The sequence below is a fragment of the Callithrix jacchus genome, chromosome 1 (assembly GCF_049354715.1).
Source record: "Callithrix jacchus isolate 240 chromosome 1, calJac240_pri, whole genome shotgun sequence".
Classification (NCBI taxonomy): domain Eukaryota; kingdom Metazoa; phylum Chordata; class Mammalia; order Primates; family Cebidae; genus Callithrix; species Callithrix jacchus.
In genome coordinates this window covers 160,255,532-160,281,513 of record NC_133502.1, presented here as the reverse complement: position 1 = coordinate 160,281,513, position 25,982 = coordinate 160,255,532, and the positions used below count along the sequence as shown (strand labels likewise).

Here is a 25,982-nt window from a genome sequence, read left to right as displayed (position 1 = left end):
TCCATCAAAGAAGGAAGGAAGGAAAGAAGGAAGAAAGGAAGGAAGGGAGGGAGGGAGGGAGGGAAGGAAAAGAAAGAAAGAAAGAAAAAGAAAGAAAGAAAGAAAAAGGAAAAGAAAGAAAGAAAGAAAATGACTTTGTCCAATGGATAGCCAAGCTTTCATTTTGCTTAGTGACAGAGTCTAATACTTGAGATCCATATCATAGCAACACAAAACTTCACTCATTGGTATCCACTGAGGCACAGGGATGTGGTACAGGATGCAAATGGTGATGCTGGAAAGTGAGCCCAAGTCTGGCTGCACAATCTGCACACCTCATCACTGTGATCAGCCGTAGGCTTAATACTAGTGAGACAGGCATGCTTACCTTTATTTGTTCATTAATTTGTTCCATAAAAAGGACTTTGTGTAAGATGCTACATTAATTAGGTGCTTGGGACACAGTCAAGTAAGTTATGGGCCCTCCCTGTCCTTGACATTTCCAGTCTAATGACAAACACGAACAACTAAAGGGGCAATTAAAATAATTAGTGTAAGTGCTAGGGCAGAAGAAGGGTGAAGCTGGGGAGGCACAGACACAGGGTGCAGACCCACATGAGCGTCAGTCAGGAAAGCCCTCCTGGGGGAGTTGGTTTCTGAGTTGAGTCCCAAGGGCAGAGCAGGGCTTACTTAGTGGAATTGGGGGACCCAGGTGAAAGCAACAAGCACCAAGGTCCACAGCGGAAAAGGCCAGGCATCAGGAAACTGGAGGAGGGTTTATATGAACAGGTTAGGAAAAGAGTTGACGGACAAGGCGGGAGGAGTGGGCGGGGCTAAACCTAAAATGGCCTTTCTGCTGTGACAAAAGCTGGGGCTTTATCCTGATGGCAACATCAAGCCATTACAGTGTTTTAAGAGGAGGAGGAACAGCGTCATGTTTCCTTCCCAGTAGGAAGCCGCTGATAGACACATGAGAGGGATGAAGTTGCCTGCAGCTCTGCTCTTACATCACAGAGGCCCAAGTTCAGCTGACACAGGGGCTGCAAACCTCCTGCTCAATCCATATATGACCAGGAAAAGAAAACACTGGAAGACAATTATGAACACGCTACACGTATCTTTAAAGTATAAATGACTAAAACTGACTCTGGAAACACAGAACTGATTAACTGATTATTATCAATGAAATAAACTGAAAATATTATCAACATGCCAGACCCATAAAGTTTTATGGATACATTCTTTCAAACTTTTTTTTTTTTTTGAGATGGAGTTGCCCAGGCTGGAGTACAGTGGTGTAATCTCTGCTCACTGCAACCTCTGCCTCCTGGGCTCAAGCGATTCTCCTGCCTTAGCCTCCTGAGTGCTAGGATTACATGCACTCACCACCATGCCTGGCTAATTCTTGGATTTTTAGTAGAGATGGGGATTCACCATGTTGGCCAGGCTGGTTTTGAAATCCTGACCTCAAATAATCCATCTGCCTTGGACTCCCAAAGTGCTAAGCTTACAGGTGTGAGCCACTGTGCCCGGCCTCTTTCAAACTTTTAAGGAACAGATAATTCCTAGCTAAATATTTTTTTTCTGGGGCATAGGAATAAAAATGGCCCAACTGACTTTGCACAGTTAGCATATTCTCGGGTGTGGTGGCTCACACCTGTAATCCCAACACTTCGGGAGGCCGAGGTGGGCAGATCACCTGAGATTAGGAGTTCAAGACCAGCCTGGCCATGATGGAGAAACTCCATCTAAAAAAAAAAGGCCCAACTGACTTTGCACAGTTAGCATATTCTAACTCTGAAGACTAGTAAATATATTATAACATAACAACAAATGAAGTTCAGAAACGTATCTGAAAAACAGTACCCAAAGGTCAAGTCAGCTTTATTTCAGAAATGCAGGTATATACAGCCTCTGAAAATACTGTTACTTCAAAGCTGAAAATGGTTTTATTTGAAAAGAGGGAGAGAAAGCAAATTTGGGAAGACTGGTCTTTACTCTGGACAACTCCTGGGCCATTTAGTTGCACAAATGCTAATCAATTATTTCCAGGCCTATTCTATCTTCCCCTAAGGAAACACCATGCTAAATATGAAGGTTCTAGAAGAGCGAAGGGCTCAGCTTGGCAATGTCGCATTTATTTTATATAGCTAAAAAGAAAAGATGTGGAACAGGCAATAAGAAAACATTTGGATCCTCATTTAAATAAGATTAAAGCCTGTAATCCCAGCACTTTGGGAGGCCAAGGCAGGCAGATTCCCCGAGGTCAGGAGTTCAAGAACAGCCTTGCTAACATGGTGAAACCCTATCTCTACTAAAAATACAAAAATTAGATGGGCGTGGTGGGGGCACCTGTAATCCCAGCTACCTGGGAGACAGAGGCAGGAGAATTGCCTGAACCTGGGAGGTGGAGGTTGTAGTGAACTGAGATCATGCCACTGCACTCCACACTGGGTGACAGAGCGAGACGCGGTCTCAAAGTAAATAAATAAATAAGATTAAGAAGTGGAAGAAATTCCAATGGCTAAAAATCATACATAAAAAATAATCTTGCCAGTAATTAAAAAGCCACATATTTAAAGAATGATGTCCAACCTTTTCATCTGTCAAATTTAAAAAGATTTAGAAAATAGCAATTCTGACTCCTAGCAAGGTTGACAAGTAATGAGAAACGCACACACCTTCTCTGGAAAGAACTTCAGCAGTACGTGCCAGGATGTGGGAAGGAAATAATACATTGAGGGTAATATTTATTTTTCCTTTGCAAACATTCTTATCACCCCAAAAGAAACCCTGTTAGTAATGACTACTGTTAGTAGCCACATCTCATTCTTCCCATCCACTAGCCCATGGCAACCAATAATCTACTTCCCATCTCTATAGATTTGCCTGGTCTAGACACTTCATAACAAACACCATCATACACTATGAGGCCTTTTGTATCCGGCTTCTTTCACTTAGCATAACACTTCCAAGGTTCATTTGTGTCGTAGCACGCATCTATACTTCATTTCTTTTTTTTTTTTTTGAGACGGAGTTTCACTCTTGTTACCCAGGCTGGAGTGCAATGGCACGATCTCGGCTCACTGCAACCTCCACCTCCTGGGTTCAGGCAATTCTCCTGCCTCAGCCTCCTGAGTAGCTGGGACTACAGGCATACGCCACCATGCCCAGCTAATTTTTTGTATTTTTAGTAGAGACGGGGATTCACCATATTGAACAGGATGGTCTTGATCTCTTGACCTTGTGATCCACCTGCCTCAGCCTCCCAAAGTGCTGGGATTACAGGCGTGAGCCACCACCCGGCTCTTTTTTTTTTTTTTTTTTTTTTTTTGAGATGGAGTCCCACTCTGTTGCCCAGGCTGGAGTGCAGTGGTGCTATCTCGGCTCACTGAAACCTCTGCCTCCTGGTTTCAAGCGATTCTCATGCCTCAGCCTCCTGAGTAGCTGGGATCACGGGAGCATGACACCACGTGCATCTAATTTTTGCATTTTCAGTAGAGGCAGGGTTTCACAATGTTAGCCAGGCTGGTCTCAAACCCCTGACCTCAAGTGATCTGCCCTCCTCAGACTCCCAAAGTGTTGGGATTACATGTGTGAGCCACTGTGCCTGGCTCTTCATTTCTTTTTTAGGAATGAATAATATCCTATTGCCTGTACATGATCAAGTTTTGTTTATCCATTCATCAGTTGATGGGCATCTAGGGTGTTTCCACCTTTTGGCTATAATGAATAATGCTGTGATGAACGTTCAAGTTTTTATGTGGACATGTTTTGTTTCCAGTTCTCTTGAGTATCTACCTAGAAGTGCTTTTGTTCATTTATGTTTCAGGTTTAATAAATAGTACATAGTCAGTAAATAATATGTACTATTTTTATGAACCAAAACCAAGGTGTGACTTAAAAAATAAAACACAGCAGGAATCAATGGGCTTGTAAGATGTCGATAAGAGATTTGACAGGTCACCTCTTGATTCCTTCCAAAAACTGCTGCCTTCTCAAAGTTATAAAAACAAAATAAAACAACGAAAACCCCAAACCTGAACTAGAAGATTCCAGAAGGGAACAACAAAATTTTAGTAATTTACTCATGTGCAGAGAAATCTTTTAGTTAAAGTAAGGTGAGGGTGGAGGGTTGGGGGCATGAAATAGCAAAAGCCTTACTAACACAATGAGAGGGTGAAAATGTATTAAGTGACATTTGAGCCAGAATTAATGTTTTGATTCTGGCTTGACTGTCAACAACAGACCTTTCCCGAGTGACTATTACGTGAATGCACCGTAGGGAAGGGAAGGGTACAAAGAGAAAAGCAGCACAAAAAGGACGGCTAAGATAAGCGAAGTCCAGGCCCTTGAAAACTGGAAATGACCTGCAGACAGACATCTAAGTGAAGTGCCTGACAAAATGAAAGGAACAAAACGTGGGCACACAGAACCCTAGAAAGGTCCTGAAATGAATGTGAGTTGAGATTTAAAGGAGAGTATCTTGACCCGGCACAGTGGCTCATGCCTGTAATCCCAACACTGTGGGAGGCCGAGGCAGGCGAATCATTTGAGGACAGGAGTTCGAGACCAGCCTGGCCAACATGGTGAAACCCCATCTCTACTAAAAATATAAAAATTAGCTGGATGTAGCGGCGCACACCTGAAATCCCAGCTACTTAGGAGGTTGACGTACCAGAATCACTTGAATGCAGGAGGTGGAGGTTGCAGTGATCTAAGACTGTGCCAAAGTGAGATCACTCTGTCTCAAAAAAAAAAGAAAAAGAAGAAACCAACAATAAAGGAAGAGCATATCCCCGTAGGCAGAGAAAGTGATGATGAAGGGAGAGAAACTTTTAGGGTAAGCAAACAGCAAGGAAGCTTTGGTTCCACGTGGAAAAGAGTGGGCTGGTTGCGAGTGAGGCATTGGGTTGGGGGTGGAGAGCTCAGGCTGGAGATGGTGATGTGAAACAAGGATAGAAAATTAAGGACTGGGCTGGGCGCGGTGGCTCAAGCCTGTAGTCCCAGCACTTTGGGAGGCCGAAATGGGTGGATCAGGAGGTCAAGAGATCGAGACCATCCTGGTCAACATGGTGGAACCCGGTCTCTACTAAAATACAAAAATTAGCTGGGCATGGTTTTGTGTGCCTGTAATCCCAGCTACTCAGGAGGCTGAGGCAGGAGAATTGTCTGAACCCAGGAGGCAGAGGTTGTGGTGAGCCGAGATCGCGCCATTGCACTCCAGCCTGGGTAACAAGAGCGAAACTCCATCTCAAAAAAAAAAAAGAAAATTAAGGACCACCTTTTCCTGGACTTTGAGTAAGGCTGAGGAACATGGGGTCAGAGAAAGCAGCTGAAGTCAGAAGTCAAGCTCTAAGTCAATGTAGAGACAAAGCATGAAGCAAAGCAAGCAATATGAGCGAAAATAAGTGAATCGGAACTTATTTGAAAATGAAAAGGGGTTGACTGTGGGCAGGGCTGGGGTGCCCACACCTGCTTCAGGGATGCTGATTATGCTGTCGGGCGATGGTCTAGAATAAAGTCAGTAGACTGGAAGATGGTGATGGGCAATTCCCCCGGCATCATCTCTCACTGACCCAACTTCTTAGGACATTTCTCACAAATTCAAGTCCGACTTAGTTTTTTGGCTTAGTATTACTGGGACCTTGGGTGGAAATGCATCATTGTTGCAGTTTCTAAGTATCTGTACCCATAGCTTTCATGTCTTTTACACATGCAGCCAAACCTAAGGCATCTGACTTCTGCTTCTTCCACTCTGTTGAACTGGCTTCCTGGGAGCTGCCTTTCTTAAAATGTTTCCTTGGCATCAGAGTCATATGGGTGCTCTCAGGGTCAGGAGCAATTTCTGGCTTTGAAAGTCCCACCCCTTTGTCTCTCACTGCAGAAAATGTAACATTACGGGGTGTAGTGGCGTGTGCCTGTAGTCCCAGCTACTCAGGAGGCTGACGCTGGAGGATCACTTGAGCAGGAGTTCTGGGCTGTGGTGCACTGTGCCGATTAGGTGTCCGCAGTAAGTTCGTCATCAATATGGTGATCTCCCGGGAGCGCCGGACCACCAGGTTGTCTAAGGAGAGGTGAACTGGCCCAGATTATAAACAGAGCAGATCAAAACTCCCGTGCCGATCAGTAGTGGGATCACACCTGTGAATAGGCACTGCACTCCAGCCTGGGCAACACAGCTAGACCCTGCCTCTTAAAAAAAACAGTATTGCGTAAAACAAGAAAAATCATTCATAAAGAAGCTGTATTACTCCTACGCAGACACTTCGTCTCTCAACATCTGAGACAATGACTATGGTGGAGACCCACACTGGCGACTGCAGGGAGTTTCCTGTCCCAGAATTCACTGGCCTCTTCTCATCCTTTACGGTCAACAGCCCCTCCCGTGACCACTTCCTTCTTGAAATCTCTTTCCACGGTAACTGTGGCACTCCTTTTACGGTTTTTCTTTGGGAGGAAAAAGGCACTAAATGTCTCTATGCTTATGTACATGACCTCATTGAGTCATCTCCACCACCTTGGAAGGTGCTTTAATATCTCCATTCTATAAGAAAGCTCAGCTCAGAAAGATGAAGGAATCTACCTAAAGTCCCATAGCTACCAAAATGCCCATTTGGACCCCAGGTTTGGCAGCCTCTTTTTCTAGATGTTTTCTTCCAGTATCTCTCTAAATAGGTCCCCACAATTCTGTCTTTAGTTGTCACCCGCTGACTGACTTTGGTTATATTCACTGTCTCAGTCATGACCTTAGGGAAATTACCCCCAAGTCACCACTTCTAACCCCATTCCCTTCCCCTGCTCCGGTGCTGCACAGTAATAGTCTGCTGGATTTCTCCAGCATGTTCCTTAGGTTGGCCTGGTGTTGGTCAGTCACGAGGGGAAATGATAGAGGTTTCACAGCTGGTGACAAGGGTTGGGAAACAAAGGTGGCATGACCCTTTGGGAGGTGTGCAGGCAGAAGGGGAGGGGCGCAGATACTCAGTCCTATAGAAAAATAAATGATATTTCTAAATTGCTTAAATTAGATAATTACAAGTCCATGCTATTAACATGGATGTCTTAATGATGATTAGTCTGAACAGCACAACCGCATGAAAGCATTCCACAGACACCCCAGTCTGTCAATTTCTCCTGGATCTGAGGAGGGGCCACATGAAAGGCTTAGCACATTCTGGTTCTAAGGCAAGTAGCTGTTCAGGGATCTCTTAAAGGTATGCAATTTTGTTTTTAGAAAATACTAAGATAGCGATTTTAAACTTTCTTCTAGGTATCAATATTTTTAAAGCAAATTATTCAACTAAACATATCCTTGCAGCTCTGCAGAGAGGTGCTTACCATTTTGTGATGTTTGATTTCTTTTCAATGACATGAAGTTGATACGTTCATTAACTATAACTTGAAATGAATAAAAAATAACGCAAGCACTAGATCCTGATAAACTTCAGAAGAAAAGATCTGAACTATTTTCATTCTCACGAACACAGTCTTGTGGTATTAATCTTCTCTATCAATCATGAATGTAAAGCATTTCACTTTCAATGAGCTTTAGAGTAATTTACATTCTTGTTCTGCAGGTTTGAATCTGGTTCTCTAGAATAATTTTTGAGTTAGACTACAGATGGCTATTAAAACAGGATTTTTCCCCCTTGAGGGCTAGGCAAATGTTAGATCGAGTGTATAAATTTCAACAATGTGATCCAGTGGAGAAATACCACCACGCTGGAACCAGATTGAGGGGCTACTCCCAGCTCTGCCACCAGGGCCATACCTACCTAACCGTATGATCACAGCTCTCACCATGGGTGTCTCAGCTTCTTCACTCTAAAATAAGGGTGAAGGATCTTCAAGTTCCACCTAGCTATTAAATTCTAAGACATACTCAATTTGTGTTGGTCATTTCTTAAACTGTAGCTTTAGATGTACACAAATAACAAGGAATGAGTTTGTTTACTGGGCCACATCCCCTTTAGATTGTGTCTTAGCCTCTTATGGCTCCTATAACAGAATACTATATAGACTGACTGGGTGGGTTATAAACAACAGAACTTTCTCAGTTTTGGAGGCTGAAAAGGTTAAGATCAAGCCATTGCAGATTCAGTGGCTAGTAAACGCTGACTTTCTGGTTCATAGCTGGTCACCTTTTTGCCATATCCTCACATGGCGGAAGAGGCAAGAAAGCTCTCTGGGGTTTCCTTTATGAGCAGCAATCCCACCATGAAGGCTCTCAACACTTACCAAAGGCCTCACCTTGAAAGACCCTCATATTGGGGATTAGGTTTCAACATATGAACTATGGAGACACAAAAATATTCAGCTGATAGCAGATTCTTCCTACCCTGGGATTTGTTCTCCAGTTAAGAACATTCTTTTCTCATGGGATGGTCATAAAACAAGCCTGTGAAGGCCTCCAGCTTGGGAGAAAGCTGGCCTTGGAAAGTACAAGGTCCATCTCCCACCTGGGTCTCAAGTAAATAACATTCCATTTCTTCCTTTGGATTTACCTTTCCTAGCCATTAGAGTGGTAAGATCTAAAAGGGTGAGTTCAAGTTGTGAGCCTGGGCGGCAGGGAGGAAAGGGCAAAAGGACCACTGACTTTTTTCTTTTTTTTGAGACTGACTCTCACTCTGTCATCCCGGCTAGAGTGCAGTGGCAAGATTTCGGCTCACTGCAACCTGTCTCCTGGGTTCAAGTAATTCTCCTGTCTCAGCCTCCCAAGTAGCTGGGACTACAGGCATGTGCCACCATGCCCAGCTAACTTTTGTATTTTTAGTAAAGATGGGATTTCGCTATGTTGGCCAGGCTGGTCTTGAACTCCTGACCTCAGGTGATCCACCTGTCTCAGCCTCCCAAAGTGCTGGGATTACAGACGTGAGCCACTGTGCCCGGCCCACTGGCTCTTTTCTGAATGTCATTATGGCCAGTATTCTCACAGTAGAACCATAGGTAAGGCCCAGGGTGTGTGTGTGTGAACAAGTTCTCCAGGTGATTTTAACAAGCAACCAATGTAGAAAAGCCATACTTTAAGTCATAGGACTGCTTGTAGCTCAGGTAAAAGGAAGATTTCAGAAGAAATACTTGACAGAACTCTTCTAATAATTCTAATGTGAATGGTGGAGCATGCTATTTTTAAATACATAAAAGAAAACAGCAAAAAAATACACTACTGCTAATGTTTTGATTGTATTCAAATTTTTATTTTTTGAACAAAAAATTTAAGACAATGATTTTAAATAATAAAACATGGTATATCCTAGACACTGGATTTTTTTTTAAAGATTATTTATTAAATTTAGACTCCTATAGTTCTGTTGTGATGCTGTCTTCAACATTTATTTCTTACCATTTTATCATCACTCCAAGCTTGCTAAACAAAGAATCACTCTGTTTAAGTGAAGGTTTACATTAAGAAAATACTCCACTACCACACTGAACACACCTACAGAACAGTCCTATTTTATATTTACAAAACACAGGAAGTCTGTCCAGCCATTTTGGTTTTGTTGTTACACTGTCCATACTGAGATCAGCAGAAAGCTAAGTAATACACAAGATTACACTTTGGCAGTGCAAAGGATGGCATCAACCAAACTTCATTAAACAGACCAACAAGTACGAACACGGTGAGCAAAGTTCAACTCAGGTAATAGTGATTACAAACAATAAAACATGTAGTGGGTCACAACCAGACTGGTTTTCACTGTGCAACTTTCCTCAGGGAACAATACCCATTCACAGAAAGAAAGGAATATGCATCCAAGCCTTTGTTCATAAAGAAAATGCCCTTCAAACAAATTCATCATAAGGCTAAAAAAAAAAAAAAGAAAAAAGAAAAGAAAAAGGATGAAGCAGTTTGGCCCAGAGAAAAGCTTAAACATAATGTGTACACATACTTATATATATGTTGCCATTTAAACCATGGATATAGACATTAGACAATTAAATGAATTGGCTCAGTAAAGTGAAAAAGTGTTTTTGATAAATATGTAGTTATTGCTAATATGCTACACATTATGCTTTGACATGGAGACTGTTGTAACTTAGAATTTAAAGCTGCCATATTGCCAGTGTTAGCCCTGCAGTAGGCATTCCTATGGACAACATGCCATCCAATCTTGAAGAAAAAGCAAAACCACTACAAAAACAAAGGAAAGGCTTATGCACTGTCCCTTATATTTTTGTTGTTTTTTTTTTAAAAACAAAACAAAACAAAAACAAGTCCAGTTCACCACAAGTTAAGCACAACCTGATGAGCAAGTTTAGCGGCATGATGGGGAGAAAAGAGTGAGGTACAGCATGCATTTACAACCAGCGCTGATCTAGTCTACTTTGTCATATAAACTGGAATACAAAAACCCAATTTAATTAAGACTAGACTATAACAGTTTAAAAAAAAACACACACAGTAGACTTAGTTTGATACTGATTAATTTTAAGAGTAAACTCATCTTGTCCCCTCTTAATACTCTACTGCAATTTATTTATTGATGGCTAGAATATTGACTGACTTAAAAAAGATATTAAATACCTGTATCATGAAATTACATTCTTATTAACAATAAGACATACTGTGTAAGAAAATAGCTCATGTGTGAAATGTGTCTGAAATGCATTTTTTTCCTTACAACTATCAAAACGTCCACTCACACTAAAACAAAACCACTCCCAACCCCCCCTGAAAAAATGTTAAGGAAAGATGGGGTGGGCTGTGGGAGGGGCAGGGAAGGAAAAGATTTAGCTATACTAATTACAGCACAGTGATTAACAATGGTTCAAGACAGAACCAACAAGAGTTGGTCAAAAGATGCCTTCAATACATGGCTACAATTAAAAACCAAACTCAGCCACTTTTGGTTCATTGCAGTGAGACCAAAAAAATCTCTCTCACAGATTCATATAAATACTAGACTTCAGCTCTCTTATTATTATTATTATTATTAAGTTTTTCTGCTTGTTTCTGCAAGGCCTAGCTACCTTATTACAATTTATATTTGCTCTGCAACAACTACAAGAGGTAGGCGTAAAGCATGAAAAAGTTTCTCAGTTAGTACCTCAACAAGAGTTGCTCACTGCATAATACCATTCGCTTTGGACGTGAATCGTCATTCCTTCTAGTCGCTTCTAAACTCTAAAGCAAAGCTTCTACCATCCCGCCTGTAAATGTTCTAAAAGAGTGTACTCACAAATAAGAAACTTTCTCTACTGAAGGATACTGTCATAGTGTTTGTTGCAGAGCATCTCTGTATTTATTTATTTTAAAAAAATAAACAACAATGAAGAACAAACCCAGGTTCCTAGAACCAATCCTCTTGATTTTCTACTTCCACAAAATAAACTGTATCATTTGGCCAAGACTACAGATGTGTTTTTTTTTCACAGATGCAGTGCCATGCAAAAATAAATTAAAGAACAGATACCAAAACATACATGTGATAAAACTACAGAAGGCAGATCTTTAAAAGCATTTATATAAACATAATTTATAATACTTTTCTTTCTTCCTTTATATACAGTCACAAAGCTGTAGTTATACATCTAGGATTTCCTCGGCTGTACCTCCACAGCGCAATCTATAGCGACCAGTTCTCCAGCTTATAGTTGGGTCCCATAATGCCGACAAAAAAATGTATATTGTCATGGATTCGCGGATGAACCAAGCAACTGCATAATCAAGTTTTGAAAAACACAGTGTGCCACCCTAGGAATGGGAAAAAAATTTTTTTTAGTTCATTCACTGCCAAACTAAAGACAGAGTTAAAACATTACATTCTTAGATTTCCCTTTCTTTTTCTCTCTTTTTATTTTTTATTTTCTTTAGAGATGAGGTTTTACCATGTTGGTCAGACTAGTCTTGAACTCCTGACCCTCAGGCGATCCACTTGCCTTGGCCTCCCAAAGTGCTGGGATTACAGGTGTGAGCCACTATGCCCAGCCTAGATTTCACTTTTCTAAGTATACTATGTAAAATCAAGTCTGCTTCCTTATGTAATTTAACTGCCATATTATACAAGAAAATGCTAATTGTTAATAGAAGAAGCATTAAAATAACTGCTATCTTAATGTATTATTAGTTTGAATACTGTTTTGATTAACTTCATGCTTTTGGAACCTTAAAATGATTATATAACCAATAGAAAGTTGCAAATCAACTTAAGTTTTGTGTCGACATTCCACTAGAGAAAGGAATGTTCAAAACTGTAACCTACAATGGGAAGCTGAAAAATGGCTCAGAGAGATCTTCTTCAACTTTTTCTAAATTAAAACAGTTCTAGTTCCACCAAGTGACTGCCAACCTTTTCATGCCTAACCACATACCTGGACACCCCTGAGTTGAATGTAGTCAAATATAAACCATGCCAGGCAATGACACATGAAAAATACCATAATATCCCATCTGAATACGTGGTGGGCTGCCCATCCAATAATTAAACTGGCAACAAAGCATTCTGAAATTGGTTCACAAATTATCGTAGCAGGAAGCATGTTAATTCGCAGTTTGGTCCACCTAGAAAAACAAAAAGGATTTTCTTTAAAACAAAGTCTGGTAGGCCCGGCATGGTGGCTCATGCCTGTAATCCCAGCACTTTGGGAGCCAAGGAGGATGGATTACCTGAGGTCAGGAATTTGAGACCAGTCTGACCAACATGGTGAAACCCCGTCTCAAAAAATAAAAAACAAAGTCTGGTTACAAGACGAATTCGTTTTTTCCCCAAAAAATAATTGACTTTTTTAACCTTGTAATAGAAAGGCCATTCTCTTTAAACTTTTTTTTTTTTTTTTTTTGAAATGTAAAACAAGCAAACTTTATTTGGGAGCTGGGACGAATCCATCACTGGTGACTGGAACCTTGAGTTGGCATTTTCTCCTCAGGAAGGTGGGCTGGAATGGAGTGGGCTGCGTTTGGCAAGGGCTGTAGTGGTTTAGTATCTGTCTGGTTCCCCAGCTGGGCCTCAGGCCTGTCTCCCCAGAGTAAATGCCCAGGATCATTGAGGAAGCGTTGGCTGCGCTGGCATGTTAGGCAGGTCTGTACTGTCCAGCGCTGTCCCCTGCAGCGTCTCTGGCGCTGGGTGCAGGTGAGGCCGGGGACGAGGAGGGAAGAACAACCTCGACAGAGAGTCCTCTTCACCAAAGGGTCCCGCCGCAAGACGAGCCGCTTCGCGATGGTCCTCTCCGTGTGGCAGTAAAATCTTGCCAGCGCCTGGTTCTCGGGGTCCTGGGCAAGGACACAATGGGCGGCCTGGTACAGGAAGTTGAGCCTCTGAAAGGCCTCGCGGTCCTTAACCAGCCCCGCCATCAGCGAAGCGCTCTGGGGCCGCCTAAACTTTTTTTTTTAACTTGAGATGAGGCTCTGCTCTGCCACCCAGGCTGGAGTGTAGCGGTGTTCACTGCAGCTTCAATCTCCCAGGCTCAAGTGATCCTCCCACCTCATCCCACCAAGTAGCTGGGACCACAGATGTGCAGGACACCATACACACTGGCTAATTTTTGCATTTTTTGTAGAGACAGGGTTTCACCATGTTGTCCAGGCTGGTCTCAAACTCCTGGGCTCAAACGAGATCCTCTCCCCTCAGCCTCCCAAAGTGTTGAGATTATAGGCGTGAACCACTACACCCAACCTAAATTTTGTTTTAATGACTCCCTTTTTAATTTTTGTATAGGATGTCAAAGAAAAATGTCTATAAATTCATTTGTATGGCTTACATGCTGATGAATGCATATTATAAAATTTAATCAGTATAGAAAGTTAGAAAACAGAGACTCAGCATATTAAAAAATTCAGCCTCAACATCTCTCTATTGGGTGCTTTCAATGTTATACAGCAAAGAACATATATTTCGATATTAAACTTACCTTAAACCCAGAAGCTAAACTCTATTTGCTGGAACTAAACAAAAATCTAAACTTTAGGTATATTTATTTAACTATATTAAACCCCGTAAAAATTATCACCCCAACCTTTCAACTAAGTATATAAAGAAAACAGTTGATTTACCTGATCATTCTGGATTGAAACTGAGAAATTGAATATGAGCCAGAGTTTTGCATTGCAACTTGAGTGGACATTGCAAACCTCCAACCTCTGAAAATTAAGACAATTAGAAAATAAGTTACGATGATGCACACATGCAAGCGTAACTGGTTATGCATTTATCAAGACCAGGCAACTGCTAGTATTCAAGGTGAGCCCAGTTTTCAGGATTAGCACACTATTTAAGGTCTACCATACATATGGATGTTTCAGCAATTACATTGGCCCATGATGGCACCATCTAAGAACTAGAAGAAACTGTACCCTCCTTACTTTATGGTTTAAGAAACTTAAAATGCAGTCATTCAGAAAAAAATGGAGAGAGTTTTATATTTAACAGATTAGTCTCTGATGACTACTAACCAAACAACACCAACAGAGTTGTGTGAACATTCAACAAGAAATGCACACAGAAAGTGGCATTATGGATCTCATGGGAGACACTAGGAAACCATGAACCACATGAACACAATCATGACAGAATTTTTACTTAAAACACACTTCAGTTTTTAAAAAATTTAAAAAAAATTATCACACAAGGCAGTGATCCCCTTCAAAAACAAACAAATATTTTGTGATAAAGAAATGCTAAGTCAGTCATATGAATCTTTCAGAGGCTTCTTAGCAAAGTATCACTGAGAAATTTTAAATTTTGAAATGACAGTCTTTAAATTTTCACCTCCTGGTTTATGACTGCACTAATAATTTTAATTCTTCTAAAACACATAAAATTTATTTCTATATAGTAAAAATTCTAATCACAAAGAAGTTTCCTTTTAATCACTTTAAAACACATTAATTTGAAAAATGTAGAGGAATCAGAACACTTACTTGATTCATTAGTAGACAGCTATAATTCTATAATTAGAATATGAATTACTCTCTAAAACGGATCTACTGGTTGCAGTGGCTCATACCTGTAATCCCAGCACTTTGGGAAGCTGAGGTGGGCAGATCACTTGAGGTCAGGAGTTCAAGAGCAGCCTGGCCAACATGATGAAACCCTATCTCTATTAAAAATACAAAAACTAGCTGGGTGTGGTGGTGCATGCCTGTAGTCCCAGCTGCTCTGGTGGCTGAGGCACAAGAAGTGCTTGAACCCGGAAGGCAAAGGTTGCAGTGAGCCAAGATCCTGCCACTGCACTCCAGCCTGGGTGACAGAGCAAGATTCCGTCTTAAAAACAAACAAAATAATAATATTACTGACCTATTCTGTGCTTACTAGCAAAAAAGTAAAATTAAATTAACCCTAATCTATAGGTTGAACAAAAAGAATAAACCAACAGAAGTTAGGTAATAAAAATACTACAGCTTCATTTAGTTGTCTTACCGGTCAGCTATCGCTTTGGCCATAAAGTAATCTTCAGCAATGTACTGAGCAAAAGCTATAAGTCCTCCTGCTTGATCTAACACATCTTTTCTCATTAAACAAGACATTCCTGTCACACATTTGAAACCAGTTACATTGGCAGAGATATAGTATCTTGGATGTGAAGTTCCAAAATATACCTGCCCAAAAAAACCACAAATGAATATGATTAGAATTTCACGTTAAAAGCATGGTGTGTATAAACTGTTTTTCCCCATGATTTTTTAAAAGTATGACTGAGTGAATACCCTATTATTCTTAGGTAAACTACCTGAATAAAAAAATGGTACACAATATTGCTTTCATAAAGCAAGCACAATTAGTAACCTAAAAATACATTCAAATAAAACAATTTAGATACAAAATAAAATAAAAATGTCACTCATTGACATATAAAATATTAACAAATATTTAATGTATCTTGTTTTTAGGGTGTCCATGTGAATATACACACACATCTACTTAGTTTACTTGGATTAACATACAAATATATTTGTATGTTATGTATATACATGCATGCACACACACATCACCAATAAGTATATCAACCTTCAAGACAATCCTGTTTCTTTATTTCCTTTTATTTTTTTCAGCGGGGCGGGGACAGGCAGGACAATCCTATTTCTTAATTCTTTTTCTTGCATCCTCTTGTAACCAGCCTCTCTTAATCACTAAGATGCTTCCCAATTTCCTCATTTATTTTCAATGTATTTTTCATAACAGGGATACTAAAATTCTCTCATCCCCTACTGCTTTTTCTCTACATATACTCTGAAGTCATAGATATATAAGCTTATAAATCAATGTAGAAAAGGACTGTCATCACCTTACTTTGCAAATATAAAACCCCATTTATTATTTACACCTCAGATATGTTGCCTTTTCTAATTAGCTTGAAATAAAGAGTAGTGGTCTTTCTCGGTGTCAGGAGTTACACACACAATATAGAGCAAGAGAATTCTAAGAGGCAATTAAGATTATGATTCTTGTTACCTACCCTGAACCCAGACTCCAGTGAAGCCCTAGTGTTTGTGGGACTGAATCAAACCTGACTTCTAAGAACAGAGGCACACATCTTAATTCCTTAGCAGTTATTAAGTGAGGTCTTAGGAAGGAGATGTTAGTCACTGAGCTGAATGCTCCCAGGATTTCTTTATAGCTGAGAATGATTCATTCAATGCCAACTAAGTATGGCAGAGTGACTTCCAGAGATTAAACCTACACTAAGGGAATAAGTGTACTGTGGGAGATGTTTATTGACATATGCATCATGGAGACATTATTGACATCTACATCAAGTTGGCTATTTCTAAGACAAAAATACAATTTGGTATATTAGAATATATTGAATTTTATTTTAAAGCAGCTACTCTGTTTCTCTAAACAAAAATACTGATATCTAAAACTAACAATTTCTTGCAGTAGGACAAATATATTTATAGGCAATATTAAGAAAGAGCTCATGGTTCAAACTGCCAAAGGTCAGATGCAAGTTCCCACAATGTACCTTTACCCCTTCAGATATGTGGCAATCATAAGACTGCAATTCAAAAGAATATAAATGCAGATATGCTTAAGAGCAAATTGACATATTTAAAGACTGATATCAGGTATCTGTCCTTATAACATTATAACGAATTATTCCTCCCAAAAAAAGAGTACAGGAATGATTAACTCAAGCATAGGACACACATATGACATACAGTCAATAAAAATTACTTCTTTTTTTTTTTTTTTTTTTTTTGAGATGGAATTTCACTCCTGTTGCCCAGGCTGGAGGGCAATGGCCAGATATTGGCTCACTGCAACCTCTGCCTCCCAGGTTCAAGCGATTCTTCTGTCTTAACCTCCCAAGTAGCTGGGATTACAGGCACTTGCCACCACGCCTGGCTAATTTTTTATTTTTAGTAGAGGCAGGGTTTCTCCATGTTCGTCAGGATCGTCTCAAACTCCCGACCTCAGGTGATCCACCCACCTCGGCCTCCCAAAGTGTTGGGATTCCAGGCGTGAGCCACCACACCTGGCAGTAAAAATTATTTTTATGAAAAGCTATTAATAATATGGGAAGAGCGTATAAAGTCACAAAAATAAGATACAAATTACTTTTATAGTAGTATCTCAACAATGTTTTCTAAAGGGCCCAGAGGGGAAAAAAAAGAGAAAAAAATAGACTCCAAAGTGCCCAAATATTATAATGTTATAAGAAATCTTTATTTTATTATTATTATTTTTTTTTTTGAGATGGAGTTTCGCCCTTGCTACCCAGGCTGGAGTGCAATGGCACGATCTCGGCTCACCGCAACCTCCACCTCCTGGGTTCAGGCAATTCTCCTGCCTCAGCCTCCTGAGTAGCTGGGATTACAGGCACACGCCACAATGCCCAGCTAATTTTTTGTATTTTTAGTAGAGACGGGGTTTCACCATGTTGACCAGGATGGTCTCGATTTCTTGACCTCGTGATCCACCTGCCTCGGCCTCCCAAAGTGCTGGGATTGCAGGCATGAGCCACTGCTCCCGGCAAGAAATCTTTATTTATTTATTTATTTTTTTGAGAGAAGGAAAGAAAAAAAAATGAGTAAAGGAGAGAAAGAGGAAGAGAGGGAGGGTGAATGGAAATATTGCTTTATTCTGAAAAAAAAAAGGGTATTAATAATGGCCAATGTTTCATTTAAATCTATGAGTAGGTGTGATGTGGTATTGACAAGAATGTATATTTTGTGTATTTAAAGTGGAGAGTTCTATAAATATTTATTAAGTTTACTTGTTCCAGATCTGAGTTCGAGTCCTTGATATCCTTATTAATTTTCTGTCTCATTGTGTCTAAGTCTCTATGTATCTGGGTGTTAGGATCGTTAGCTCTTGTTGTTGTATTGATCCTTTTACCACTACTTCTTTGTTGCTTTAAAATCTATTTTATCCGATACGAGAACTGCAACTCCTGCTTTTTATTTATTTGTTTATTTTTGCTCTCCATTTGGTTGGTAAATCTTTCTCCATCCCTTTGTTTTGAGTCTTTGTGTATCCTTGCATGTGAAACGGGTCTGGATGTAACATGCCGTTGGGTTTTGGCTGTATCTTTTGACTGGGGGATTTAGCCGATTTAAATTTAGGATTACTGCCATTTGATGTTAACTGGCTGTTTGATCCATTCGTTGATGAAAATTCTTCTTTATGTTGGTGCTCTTTACTTTTTGGTGTATTTTTAGTAAGGCTAATACTGGTTGTTTCTTTCTGTGTGTAATGCCTCTTTCAGAAGCTCCTGTAAAGCAGGCCTGGTGGTAATAAAATCTCTGAGTACTTGCTTGTTCATAAAAGATTTTATTTTTCCTTCAGTTGTGAAGCTTAGTTTGGCTGGATATGAAATTCTGGGCTGAAGGTTCTGTTCTTTAAGGATGTTGAATATTGGCCCCCACTCTCTTCTGTCTTGTAGAGTTTCTGCTGAGAGATCTGCTGTAAGTCTGATAGGCTTGCCTTTGTGGGTAACATGACCTTTCTCTCTGGCTGCCCTTAGTATTTTCTCCTTCGTTTCAACCCTGGTGAATCTAATGATTATGTGCCTTGGGGTTGCTCTTCTTGAGGAATATCTTTGTGGTGTTCTCTGTATTACCTGGAGTTGAATACTGACCTGCTTTGCTAGTTCAGAAAAATTTTCCTAAATAATATCCTGAAGGGTATTTTCCATCTTGGATTCATTCTCTCCACTGCATTCAGGTACACCTATCAAAAGTAAATTTGGTCTTTTCACACAGTCCCACATTTCTTGGAGACTTTGCTCATTCCTTTTTATCCTTTTATCTCTAATCTTGTCTTCTTGTTTTCTTTCATTAAGTTGGACTTTGACCTCTGATATCCTTTCTTTTGCTTGAACAATTCGAGTGTTTAAACCTGTGCATACTTCTCGAAGTTCCTGAATTGTATTCTTCAGTTCCATTAATTCACTTACATTCCTCTCTAAGTTGTCTATTCTCAGTAGGATTTCGTCAAACCTTTTTTCAAAGTTCCTAGTTTCTTTACGTTGGGCTACAACATGATCTTTTAACTCACAGAAGTTTCTTATTATCCATTCGCTGAAGAGTGATTCTGTCATTGGGATGTGCTCGTTCTCCATCAAGCCTTGTTCCATTATTGACGTGGAACTGTGATCATCTTTAGAGGGAGAGGCGTTCTGATTTTGAGTATTCTAAGCCTTTTTACGCTGGTTTCTTCCCATCATTGTAAATTTACCCTCCTGTCATCTTTGAAATTACCAGCTTTCAGATTAGGTCTCTTGAGTGGATGTCCAAGTTGTTAGTTCCCAGGGCCAGAACAGCGGTGTTAAGACTGATGGTGCTTTTCTGCCCGGGATTCTCCTGTCTGGCTTCCTTCTTGTGTCCGTAATGGGCGACTCTGCCTTCCCAGGGCTCCCCTCAGTCAGAAGGGGAACCAGTCTCGTTTACTCTGCGCTGAGAGCTGCTGCGCTGAGGTGCCATCACAGCCACTGCGCCTGTCTCAGGAGTTGTGCTGGGGACCCGTGTGTGTCCTCCAAACCTCGGTCAGAAGGGGAGCCAGCCCTGTTTACTCTGCTCTGAGAGCTGCCGTGCCGAGGTGCCGGCGAAACCGCTGCCCCGGCCACAAGAGTCGTGCTGGCGACCCGTGTGGGTCCTCCAAGCCTCGGTCAGAAGGGGAGCCAGCCCTGTTTACTCTGCTCCAAGAGCTGCCGTGCGGAGGTGCTGGCGAAACCGCTGCACCGGCCACAAGAGTCGCGCTGGTGACCCATGTGGTTCCTCCACTGGGGATCTTCTGCTCCGTGAGCGACCAGAATTTGTCTGAAAGTGTGGCATCCTCTAGTTCTCTGCGCTTTGACTGAGAGCTGCAATCCCGAGCTGTTATTGATCGGCCATCTTGAATCGTTCTCCAGCGAGAAATCTTTATTTTTAAAAACAGAAACTTTCTCATATTGTTAGGGTTCTAGGTTTTTTTTTTTTTGAGATGGAGTTTCACTCTTCTCACCCAGGTTAGAGTGCAATGGCACAATCTCAGCTCACTGCAATCCCCACCTCTCCAGTTCAAGCAATTCTCCCAGATCAACCTCCCAAGTAGCTGGAATTACAGGCATGTGCCACCATGCCCAGCTAATTTTGTATTTTTAGCAGAGATGGAGTTTCTCCATATTGGTCAGGCTGGTCTCCAGCTTCCGACCTCAGGTGATCCACCCACCTTGGCCTCCCAAAGTGCTGGGATTTCAGGCGTGAGCCGCTTGGGCCTGGCAGTTGTTGTTTTTTTTTTGTTTTGCATCTTATACTTTTGCATTATTTATAGTTTCCTACACATGTTACTATTTCTAAGTTGGAGAAAAAATAAAATGAAAACATAAGTTTCTCAGATAATTATTAGAAATATGTTTTAAAAGAACATCAAATGGATTTTATAAAGACTTATATGAATACATTTTTGTTTCTGTACATTTGAAACACTTTGTGATATTTTTAAAAGGTTCTTTTCAGGGCTGGGCACAGCAGCTTATGCCTATAATCCCAATACTACGAGAGAGTGAGGCGGGTGGATGACTTGAGGTCAGGAGTTTGAGACCGGCATTGCCAACATGGTCAAACCCCATTTCTACTAAATATACAAAAGTTAGCCAGGTGTGGTAGCACACCTACAATCCCAGCTACTTGGGAGGCTGAGGCACGAGAATCATTTGAACCTGGGAAGTGGAGGTTACAGGGAGCAGAGATTGCGCCACTCCACTCTAGCCTGGGCGACAGAGCAAGACTCTGTTTACAAAAGGGGGGGTTCTTTTCAGATTGAATGTTTGAAAGAACAATTTAAAGACTTGAACTCCAAAACTGGAAGTGACTACTATAAGCCAGGAGGTTAGGCTATGTCCAGCTGGCAGTAAGACCACAGGCATTTCCTGTGCACAGCTGTTCACTGCCAGGGCATGGTCAGGGGCCCAAGAATCTCCTCACTAAGGCAAACAGCTGCTCTCAGCTCAGGGATTCTAGAATACAGCAGGTTCCCAAATGGACTTAGTACAGCTAACGTGAAATACCTAATTCCAACTCTCATAGTCTCAAGCTTCTAGGAGATTAGGGGTCTGATACCATGAACATGATTTATAACCACCATACTCACCTGCTCTAAGGTGGCAGCAAAGCCCTGTCTGTCTGCTACATAAGGGAGCCCGTGAACCAAGCCTACTTTTTCTGTCATTTGATTCACCATGTCAGTAAGTGTATCTGGAATTACTACAATTAAAAAAAAAAAAAACAACAGAGAGGGGGAAAGAAAAAAAAAATTCTTTTTAGTAGAATGCCCATTAACATAAAATGTATTTTGTGAACTGTTATTAAATTCTTAATAAAAATACATTGTTTTAAATATATGAATCAAATAAAATGAATCTCAACCACCTTTCTGAGAGTACAAAATTTCAAAAAGGCCTAATTTATACATTTTTTTTAGTCCAGTATATACCTACTATGTACCAGAGATAGGATATACTTTGAAAAGGTAACCCCCTGCCAGAACTTCTAGATTGGAATAAGAGCAATGTGCCCTAGTGGAAAAGGTCAGGAGCAGAGGATAAAAGACCTCAGTTCTTGGCCAGGAGCGGTAACTCACACCTGTAATCTCAGCACTTTGGGAGGCTGAGGCAGGTGGATCACGAGGTCAGGAGATCAAGACCATCCTGGCCAATATGGTGAAACTCCATCTCTACTAAAAATACAAAAAAAATTAGCTAGGTGTGGTGCTACACCCCTGTAGTCACAGCTACTCTGGAGGCTGAGGCAGGAGAATTGCCTGAACCCAGGAGGTGGAGAGTACAGTGAGCTGAGATCTCGCCACTGCACTACAGCCTGGGTAACAGTGCGAGACTCCATCTCAAAAAATTAACTAAAATAAATAAAAGGACCTCAGTTCTTGTGTTGGCATCTCTACTCTCCAACCATAGGAAATGAGACTACATTCACTGTGAGTAACAGATTTCATAGCCCTAATGGGAATGGAATGTGATTATATTGAACAGAGATCCGTACACTGAAAAACATGATAGTAAATAATTTAAGATAGCAAATATGAAGAATGAACATCATCTCTGACCAGGAGTTGACAGATTGGTAACGGTCCTGATTCATTCACAGGAATGCGACATTTATGTTCATTTTCTAATTTGCATTTTAAACTAATGAAAAATTTTAATTATTGGCCAATCTTTAAAGAGCAAACATATAATTTTACCTTTCCTTATTTTTCATTTCCTCCAAGTCTTTAAGAACTAAATCTACTTTATAACGAAAAGTTGTACGTGGACTTTTTTTTTTTTTTTTTTTTGAGATGGAGTCTCGGTTGTTGCTCAGGCTGGAGTGCAGTGGTGCAATTTCTGCTCAACTGCAACCTCTGCCTCCCAGGTTCAAGCGATTCCCCTGTCTCAGCCTCCCAAGTAGGTGGGACTACAGGCGCATGCCACCACACCTGGCTAATTTTTGTATTTTTTTTTTTAATAGAGACAGAGTGTCACCACATTGGCTAGGCTGGCCTCGAACCCGCCCTCGAACTCCTGACCTCGTGACCCGCCCTCCTCAGCCTCCCAAAGTGCTGGGATTATAGGCGTGAGCCACTACACCCAGCCATATGTGGACTTTAAATACTCATTCTAGGTCAGTGCTTCTCAACTGGAGGCAATTCTGCCCCAGAGGGGACATCTGGCAACATCTGAAGATATCTTTGCTTTTAACTACTCAGAAGGGGGTACTACTGGGATCTCATGGGTAGATACCAGGGATGCTGCTAAACATCCTACAAGATAGCTCCCACAACAAAGCCCAAAATGCGAATAGTTTTGGGCTTGAGAAACTTAAGGTAATTATAATATAACAAGATGTTATAGCACACTGAAACTATAAGTGTTTAAAAATGCAAGTTATAATTTTAGTATAGAAAAGGCTTCTTGCTAAAATCATTTAAGTTAAAAAGTCATCTGTAGAGTCTAATAAGTATATGTGTTTAGTAAGATATGCACCTATTAATTTTTGTCCCTTTGTGAGGCAGTGTATTATGCAAGCCAAACACATTAAAGTGTCAGGCAAACAAGGGAAAAGTTACTCCCATGAGAAGGCTTGCGGACTGTATAATGAACCACGACTAATTTAATAGTTGAAATTTTCTCTTCAAAATAAAAACATTTTAATACATGTAACATTCTAGTTTAGAATTAAAAAAATCAAAATCTTGGTAAGCATACTTGGACATATTACCATGAAATAATGATGAAATAAATTACTCTTTTAGGCAAATAAAAAGGGCTCATGAATGAATCTGCAGATTACTTTTAGCATTTTATCTTCGAATTAATAGTTTTATAAAATAAATAAGAAAAAAAACCTCACCTCTTATTCCACTATCACAAATCCATATAAGATCATACTTTGCAACTTCATATCCTGGCATTAAATTATTAATTTTAGGATTAATCCCAACCTTTTTGCCACCTACAAATGTAAAGGTACAGTAGTAAAAGATTTATAGAACATTAAAAATACTCTCTAGTATAATGAAAAGTACTTGCATATTTAATAATTAAAATGAAAATATTTTCATATTATTTAACATTCTTTATTTTTCATAATATATTTAAGAAAAAACTGTCCATGTTCAAAAGGAAAACTATCATTTATCTTTAAAAATTTACTGTTTTAAATTCTTAACTCCCTGCCTTAGTAGTTAAGTCATATTTAACAGCAATTGTACATGACAATTAAAGCTAACAACAATGTATGGTATACTTCAAAATGACCAAGAGCAGATTTCTCACTGCAAATAAATTAGAAGTACATGAGAAAGTATACAACAATGTGTTGTATATTTGAAAACTGCTGAGAGAATCCCACCATGAATAAATATGTATAGTAATACATACATTAATTTAGCTATTCCACAATGTGTCTGTGTGTGTGTGTGTGTGTGTGTGTGTGTGTGTGTATTTCAAAACATCATGCTGTACACCAAAAAGATACACAAATTTTATTTGTCAATGTAAAAAATAATCCTAAGGGAAAAATAGCTATAGACGTCATTTTGGAGTTTTTTTTTTTTTTAAAGAGACAGGGTTTCACCATGTTGGCCAGGATGGACTCCATCTCTTGACCTCATGATCCACACCCCCTCGGCCTCCCAAAGTGCTGGGATTACAGGCATGAGCCATCATGCCCGGCCTATAGGCATCATTTTGAAGCTATAATTAAAACAGTATAAATTCATAAACACAGTGAGATTATATTTAGTAAAGATTTGTTAAATCTTTATTTAGTAAAGATTTAAGGTGGTAGCCATGTAAGTAAAGATTACAAAAATTTAATAAAGATTTATTAAATATAAATACAAATGGCTGGGAGCCATGGCTCACACCTGTAATCCCAGCACTTTGGGAGGCCGAGGCGGGTCAATCACCTCAGGTCAGGAGTTCAAGACCAGCCTGACTGACATGGTGAAACCCCGTCTCTGTTTTTACTACAAAAATTTAGCTGGTCATGGTGGCACACACCTCAGGAAGCTGAGGCAGGAGAATCACCTGAACCTGGGATGTGGGGATTGCAGTTAGCCAAATGGTGGCAGTGCACTCCAGCCTGGGTGACAAAAGCATAAAACTCCGTCTCAAAAAAAAAAAAAAAAAAACACACAGAAAAACATAAATATTGATAGTAAATAATTTAAGATAGCACATGTGAAGAATAAGCATCTCTGACCAGGAGCTGATAGATTTGTAACAGTCCTGATTAATTTGTAGGTATGCTAAACTTATTTTAATTTTCAAATTTGCATTTTAAGGTAATAATTTAAATCATTGCCCTATCTTCAAATAGCAAAGATCTGATACCATTGTATATGACTTACTCGTTTTTTAGAGAGAACACATCAGTTCCATGTTAAAAAAAAAAATTATAATAATGGCAAACACACCTCTAATAAAGTCTTTTAAAAGCCTATAGGCTTTTGGAAAAATATTCTTCTTGTAGTATAATAAAAGTGAATTCTATCATTCACTCCAATTACAGTCAGTAAGATACAGAAAAGGCCACATATTTAAAATACTGAAGAAACAAAAATAACAGACCCTCATGTCTGATTAACAGAAAAAATACTATTTTTGTGTGTGATTTTGTTCCTCAATGAAAAAAATCTTTGTTTCTATAACTTTTCTCAAAAGGATGTAAACACCTTTCAGTATTTTAGCAAACATGGCTAACATTTTAATCTTTAGTTAAATGCAGAGATTACTGATAATTAATAGTATCAATACAAAATGGTTACTAAAGAATTTATTTGTTACTTACCTATAAACAATCTAGCATCAACATTTGGATATTTTCCAAGAAGCTTCTTACATACATCAATGGCTGGATCATCATGATCTTGTACACAAAGGAGCACTTCATACTAGTCAAAGAGCATTGCATGCAAATTAAATTCTTAAAAAAAATAAGCACTTACTAGCATTTATTGATTGAACAAAAAGCACAGAAAGAAACAAGCAATTGTATTATCCAAAGTTTTAAAAGAAGGCATTCACAATGGATGCAAACACTTATGATAACAAGTGTTGCTTTAATGGAGTGAAGCTTC

At 39.8% G+C, this 25,982-nt stretch overlaps 1 protein-coding gene and 1 pseudogene across 1 annotated transcript in view; both read right to left on the bottom strand.

The window, feature by feature from the left end:
- Positions 1-9,154: 9,154 nt before the first annotated feature.
- The window catches only part of UGCG (UDP-glucose ceramide glucosyltransferase), a 44,091-nt gene continuing 27,263 nt past the window's right edge, over positions 9,155-25,982 (bottom strand). The window contains exons 3-9 of the mRNA XM_002743199.7: positions 25,694-25,796; positions 23,750-23,851; positions 21,495-21,607; positions 15,339-15,517; positions 13,973-14,059; positions 12,295-12,484; positions 9,155-11,677 (exon numbers count right to left, since the gene is read on the bottom strand). Coding sequence (XP_002743245.1) covers positions 11,507-11,677; positions 12,295-12,484; positions 13,973-14,059; positions 15,339-15,517; positions 21,495-21,607; positions 23,750-23,851; positions 25,694-25,796 — 945 coding nt within the window. The 3' untranslated portion in view covers positions 9,155-11,506. The remainder of the gene's footprint in view (positions 11,678-12,294; positions 12,485-13,972; positions 14,060-15,338; positions 15,518-21,494; positions 21,608-23,749; positions 23,852-25,693; positions 25,797-25,982) is intronic.
- LOC100386353 (ribonuclease P/MRP 21kDa subunit pseudogene) lies at positions 12,737-13,277 on the bottom strand (annotated as a pseudogene).